This window comes from Echinops telfairi, unplaced genomic scaffold (assembly GCF_000313985.2).
Source record: "Echinops telfairi isolate 266 unplaced genomic scaffold, ASM31398v2 ScPeMD7_7412;HRSCAF=8450, whole genome shotgun sequence".
NCBI classification, from domain to species: domain Eukaryota; kingdom Metazoa; phylum Chordata; class Mammalia; order Afrosoricida; family Tenrecidae; genus Echinops; species Echinops telfairi.
In genome coordinates, this window is record NW_022111312.1 from 1,710,328 (window position 1) to 1,717,292 (window position 6,965).

Consider the following 6,965-nt stretch of genomic DNA (forward strand, 5'->3'; position numbering starts at 1 on the left):
GTGTGTGTGTGTGTGTGTGTGTGTGTGTGTGTGTGTACGTGTGCATGCATTTCTCAGCTGGGTGGAGGAGGGCTGGGCACCAGGAAGCCAGGCCCAAGGGTGGTTCTGTCCACACCGGATCGGACGGGAGTTGTCCCCACCCCTGACAGATGGAAGTGGAATAAATCAGCCCACAAATTAAAACAGGGGTGTCTTGAGCCGGGCCCCACAAGCCAGGGCTTTGCATCCCTTGAGCATGCAGCTTCCCGAATGCCCCTGTCCATAGTTCTAATGCGGTAGCTTATCTGCCCATCTGTCCTTCCAACGAATTAAGAATCCACCGCGTGCCGACACGCCGGCGGTTTGAACCCACCAGCTGCTCTGTGGGAGCAAGACCCAGCCCCCTCTCTGAGGGTGACAGCCCGGACTCCCTACGGGGCCGTTCCCATCTGCCCTGGAGGGTCGCTACGGGTCAGAATGAACTGGGGGCAGGGCCAGCACTGGGGGTCTCCACTGAGAACACACATTGTCGGGGGTAAGGGCTGTGTGTCAGTCACCTGACTTCTTGGAGGATGGCTGACGGTGTGGGAGCCTCATGGCCCTGTGAGCAGGTTAGCATGTCAGGGACCGGAAGCCCCTCTCCCCAGGGTTCTCGGGCCTCACGGGGCCTCAGTTTCCCAATCTGTACTCTGGGGGTGTTGGGCTTAACCTCTAGAACGTCTGTGCCGGCAGTTACCGTCTTCAGTTCTGCCCCTTCTTTCCTTGGGGCAAGTCACGCGTCTGGGCCTCCGTATCCCCGTCTGCACACCTGGGTGTAGCACCTGCTAATGAGCTCAGCAGGGGCGAGCACACAGTAGGTGCTCAATCTCACTGCCGTCAGTGGCATCCAACTCACGGCAACCCTGTAGGACAGCGCAGAACCACCCCTGTGGGTTTCCGAGACGGTGACTCTTGATGGGGGCAGAAAGCCTCGTCTTTCTCCTAGGGAGAGAGTGGTGGCTTCTAGCTGTTGGCCCCCAGGAGTTTAGTAGTCACGTTATTTCTCAGTCCCTTACACCCTGGGCCGCCTCCTCCTGGTAGCCTTTGAGCTAAGAGAGGCTGTGGCTCCCTATGGTCTGCATAAGCCCCTTCCCCGCCCACCCCCCACAGCAGGCCTACTGCCTGCCATTGCTCAGAGGTCAGGGCCCCCGCCTCCCAAGTCCCAGAGCTGGTACAGAGGCTGCAGATGCCACCTGCTGCCTCAGCCTTGCTGCTGGCTCCCCCATGGCTCCCCGGAGACCCCTGGGGCCACCCCCAGCACAAACAGTGAAAGTTAACGGCCAAACATTGGGGTGGGGCTGGGGGTGGAGGTGGGGGGGTGGGCAGGGCAGCCCAGCCCAGTCCAGCAGTTTGAGCATCCCTGGTTCTCTGGAGACCTGGGGAGGGCGGCTGAGAAGCCTCTAAGCCTGTCCCTGGCTATTGTGCAGGGAGAAAAAAGGAGCGTGGTTGGCGGAGGGTGGGAATGGCTGAAGAATAGCGCAGGCTCCGGGGCCGGCGAGAGAGTGCCGCGTTCCAGGGTTTACTCTCGGCCCAGATGCAGGAGCGGCGGCTTCCCAGTGACCTGCAGGAGGCTCCCTTTCGCCGAGGGGGAAACTGAGCCTGGGAGGAGAGGCAGTGGCTTGTCCAGGGGTGGAACAGCTAGAGAGGCGCAGCCCACTGTCCCAGCACCTGTTCTCTGCACCTGGGGCTCAGCGGGCATGGCTACATGGCCCTCTGAGTCGGACAGGCTCAGGTGGGAGGCTCCGCTCACTGACTGTGTCCCTTAAGCTGCCCAGATCTAAGCCCTGCCTGCTTTCCGGGCCTGTCACTGAAGGCACCATAATGACATGCCCCTTGTAGGGGCTTGGCGAGGCCTTGCGGGCAGGGAGGCTGGCCCAGAGCATGCTGGGTCGCAGGCAAGAAACCACCAGTTCCGTGCTCCACTGCCGTTCTGTTGTCTGGCCTCCCCGGTAGCCTCGAGAGCCCCTAAGAAAACAGCCCAGGAGGTGAGTGGACAGGGCAGGTTTCTACCAGGCTGGGCAGGCAAGACAATTCTGGGCCACAGGAGTTCTGGGGGTGATCGGTTCAAGCCTGCTTCTCCACCCTGCCTTCCTCCCCAGCTGGTCAGTGGGCAGCCCAGGCACAGCCAGGCCACCACGTAAGCTCCCTGCCGGCCCTGTCCCGCCTCCAGAGAGGGGAAACCATCAGCCAAGCTGGCCCAGGAGTAAGCGTCAGAGACCCCGGGGTCTCTGGTCTGAGCCAGGCCCGGGAATCTGCATTCAGGGCATCCCCTTCTGCACATTCGCCACCCCATCTCCTGCAGAAAGCTGGACTCCTGAGTATCACTAAACGGCTGTAACTACGAGATGTCTGTCTCACAGTTGGCACGTTTTATGGACGTAATCCTCACCGCAGGGGAGGGCCACGCCGTTGTAGCGAGGAGGAAGCCGAAACTGAGGAATAGGGCATGTGTGGAAATGGGTCCTGCATTTGACCCCAGAGCAGTTGCCCCTGGTGCTTTTAGAGGTGGCTGGGGAGCAGCCAGGAGCCCTGGTGGCGTAGTGGTTACACAATGGGCTGTACTACAAGGTCAGCAGTTCGAAACTGCCAGCTGCTGCTCTAAGGGAGAAAGAGGAGGCTTTCTCTACCTGGAAAGAGTGCCAATCTCGGGACCCCACGGGGGCAATTCTCCCCCCATCCTACAGGTCGCCACGCATCGGGACAGACTCGAAAGCAGGGAGGAGGCAATGAGGAGCCCTAGTGGTACAGTGATTAAGTGGTCAGCTGCTACCAGAAAGACGGGCGATTGAAGCCCCACCCTTGGTGTCTGCAGGAGAAATATGGGGCAGCCTGCTTCCCTACACACACGCACACGCACGGACACGCAAGGCAGCTTTGGAAACCGTCCGGGGCCACTCCCCACCTGCAGACTCGCTGTGACTCTGAACTGACTCACAGGCAACGCGTCCTAGAGAAGCCACAGGATCTCAAAGAGGAGACGAAGCCAAGGCAGGGTGCAGTGTAGCACTGATGGAATATACAACTTTCCTCTAGGTCTTTAATGCTTCCTGCCCCCGCCCCACTAGCATGATCCCAATTCTACCTTACAAATCCAGCTAGACCAGAGCATGTACACGGGTACAGATAAGAGCTCGCAACACAGGGAACCCAGGACAGATAAAGCCCTCAGGCCCAATAAGGAGAGTAGTGATACCAGGAGGGGAAGGGGTAGGTGGGGGGAGAAAGAGGAAATTGATCACAATGATCTATCTATAACCCCCTCCCAGGGGGATGGACAACAGAAAAGTGGGTGAAGGGAGACATTGGAGACATGAAATAATAACAATAATTTACAAATTATCAAGGGTTCACCTAATGCTGGGGCCTTAAGTGGAGAGGAAATGATTTGAGAATGATGAGGGCAGTGAACGTACAAATGTGCTTTACACAATTGATGTGTGTATGGATTGTGATAAGAGTTGTATGAGCCCCTAATAAAATGATTTAAAAAAATTATCAAGGGTTCATGAAGAAGGGAGGGTGGGGGAAGGGGGGGAGAACAAAAACAAGGAGCTGATCCCAAGGGCTCAATTAGAAATATCTTGAAAATGAGGATGGCAACAATGTACAAATGTGCTTGACACAATGGATGCATGGATGGATTGTGATAAAAGTTGTACGAGCCCCCAATAACATGATTTAAAAATAAATAATAATAAAAAGAAGCCACCGGGGCCTTGGCGGTCGCAAGTCCTTTCGGCTCCACTGGTTCAGCCGAGGGTGGGCAATTCGAAGCTGCTCATTGGTGCCAAGGAAGAATGCCCTGGTGATCTCTTTCTGAACACCGAGCCATGGGACACCCCAAGAACACATGGACTCTTTATGCCTCGGGTCACCGGGAGCCAGAGCCAACTCGGCAGTAGCACTGGGCACGACTTAAACCCGTCTGGTGCTGGTGACACATTGTGCTCAGAGAACGGAAACGGCGCCCATTCCGTCTCCTCCCCTGGGTGCCAGGGTCTGCCAAGGTGCTCTCCGTGGCAGAGGTGGGTGAGGGGCTGATATGGAGGGGTGTTCTAGAATGCAGTGGCCCACCCCCCACCCCCACCCCAGCAGGCTCGGCAAATAACGGTTTGACTTTAGATTTAAGCAGCAGCCTCTAGTCTAGGTCCTTGGAGAGCAACCTCGTCTAATTGTCCATGAATCACAGTGGCCACAGAGCCCTAGAAAACAGGGTCAAGGCTTAACCCTAACCCTAATCTAAGGCAATAGCCTGTTCTTCCTGGGCCAGCAGTGACCTGCCCCAACTCTGTAGTCTGGGCTGTTTCACCCTCAACCCAACGGGTGGTGCTGGCCCTGCAGACAGGGTTTTGGGAACCAGGCCAGACTTCCACAGCTCAAAGGAGGGTAGGTAGGAGGGGGCCCCAGTTCTTTCCTTAGCTCCCTCCCCACTCCTGGTGGCCACGTGACCCTGGACAGTGCCTATCGCTTCTTGGGGCCCCTGTTTCCCCATTTGTAAAAGAAGGGGGCTGGGTTACCCCCAAAGGCCTTTCCAGTTCTGAGGCTGGGTGACAGAGAGGGGGAGAAGCTCAGAAGACACCCCCCCCCAACCCCCCTCACTTGCACTTTGCTTCACCCACTCAGAAGACGAGTCTTCATCAGTTTGCCATGTCCACAAAGGAGACTTGGAAACAACTTAACAAAGGCCGACATGGAGTCATTTCAGAAACGAGGGACTCCATGTGTGTCCGAACAGAATTGGGCTCCGTGGGATTGTCAATGGCTGGGGTTTTTTTGTTTGTTTGTTTTTTTTAAGGATTGCCAGGCCTTCCTTCCAAGGTTCCCCCTGGGTAGATCTAAACCCCTAACCTTCTCAGTGAGCAGGCAAGCCTGGGAACCACAACACTACTCAGCCACCCCAGAAGAGACTTTTAAAGGTCATTATCACTTAACTGAAGGGGCATTGAGTCCCAGAGAGGATAATGGACTTACTGGAAGTCATACAGTCGAGGTTTGAAAGTTCTCAGAACTTTCCAGAACAGCCAAGGAGGACAGAAGGCAATTCCCCCTCATAGAGTTTTCGGAGGACCATTTTCTAGAGCCCCCCCCTTTAGAGCCACTAATAACTCACTACCTTTAAGCTTGTTCCTACCTATAGCCACCCTAGAGGGCAGGGTAGAACTGCTGCCCCTGTGGGTTTCCAAGATTGTAAATCTTTAGGGGCCAGAAAGTCTCATCTTCCTCCTGTGGAGCTGCTGCTGGTATCGAACTGCTGGCCACTGGGTTAGCATTCCAGCGTGTCACCAGCTCCCTGGGCCACCTGGGCGGGCTCTCGCAACAACTGCTATTGTCATCAAACAGCCAGGCTCCAGCCCAGGAGGGGACCGTTCCTTCCAGGAACAATGGACTGTAAGTGCTCACTGGCCCACTTCCCCAGGGGGTCATGAGCCTAGACGCCACAAAAAGACCCCTTTGGAAATCAGGACTTTACAGCTGTCCGGCAAAAAAAAAAAAAAAATCCCAGGATCGCGGGCAGATTCAGAAGCCGTAAGCAGTACCAGAAACACTTGAAACGCTTTCAAAACAGACAACAGACTTTGTTGTGATGGAAACCCTCACCTGTATTCCTGTGGAGAGGGGTGGTGGCTTTGCCCTGAGTTTTGAATAATTCCTGCCATTCTGGACGAGGTGTCACTTTCTATCATGTCCTTGGAGGAAAGACAAACAGGGAAGACACACAAAACAAACGCTGCAGTCAGCAACAGGGGGACAGAGCAGAAAACCTGCCGCCTTCTCCCTCCTCCGAAGGGCAGGGCTCCAACAACCAGGGATACTTAAGGGAAAAAAAGAAGAAAGAAGTTCTAGAGGCTTATCTGGGCGTTCGCAGGCACTTTCCCAGGGAAATCCTACCAGGCTTGAGGAGGCAGGAGATGCAGACCCAGAAAGCCGGGTCTCAGGAAATGTGGGCTTGCCACACGGGAGTCAGAAAACCCCTATAACCTTCCCGGGTCTTCTGGGACGCATAGTTCAGTTATGATTACTGTAGAAACTAAAAGCAACACCCTCCCTCCCCCAAAAGGGCAGTTGGATGGGCCCTATATATTTGGGGTGGGGGTGGGAAGCAAGCAAATTCCTACTGGTGTAGAGAAAAACCGCTGCATATGCCACCAGACGTGTCGCACACCCTTGTAGGGCATCCCGTGCAACCCTGCCTAGGCCACTCAAATGCACGGTCTTAAAAATAATTTTTTAAAAAATGGAGCCCTGCTAAATGTCTCCAACCGCGGACCTGAAGCGGACGCGAGAGCTCCCTGAAGGGAGGCTCTCAGCCTGTCTCAATACTCATTCTTGGGGTCCCGGGGAGAGGGGAAGGGGCGCGGGGGAGACAGTCCACGCGCCCTGGGATTGTGCTTGGGAGGTGGGGAAGGCAGCCCTGCAGGCTAGTACCTGGAGCCGATCCTGCCCGCCGCCGCCGCTGCAGGCGCCTCTGGGGCGCGCCGGCCTCTAGCAGAGGGGCTCCCTGGCGCTCGCCCCTCGCGGTCCGTAATTTGGCCGCCGTCGCAGCACGAACCGTTTTTAAATTTCCCTCTCAGGAGCTGTCCAGCTCAGAGCATGCGCAGTAGCAGTGCCGGGGCGTGGTGGGGTGGGGGCGCTCCCCCCACCCCCTCCACCCCAGGGTCAGTTACGGCGCAGGGTCAAGGGGATTGCAGAGGGTGTTTCCCAGCAGCCTCGAGGCTTGCACGCTCAGGGGCTGCGAAGTGGAGGTGCAGGGACTCCCCTCTGCAAACGTGGCCATCTCACGGCCTGCACGCTTCGCGTGCCAGCGTGGAGAGTTAGTGGAGGGTGACTTAGTCCCCAAGGAATCAGTTGCAAAAGGATGCTGGGTGCATTGCACTTGTACTCAGGCCCGTCCGGAGTCCGGCGGGACAAGGTGGGCGGAGAGACCCACCGCAACCCTTCTCCCCCCC

At 56.5% G+C, this 6,965-nt stretch overlaps 1 protein-coding gene across 1 annotated transcript in view; it reads right to left on the bottom strand.

Moving 5' to 3' along the window:
- The window catches only part of FOXN4 (forkhead box N4), a 27,098-nt gene extending 21,396 nt beyond the window's left edge, over window positions 1-5,702 (bottom strand). The window contains exon 1 of the mRNA XM_004709537.1: window positions 5,617-5,702. Coding sequence (XP_004709594.1) covers window positions 5,617-5,702 — 86 coding nt within the window. The remainder of the gene's footprint in view (window positions 1-5,616) is intronic.
- Window positions 5,703-6,965: the final 1,263 nt, after the last annotated feature.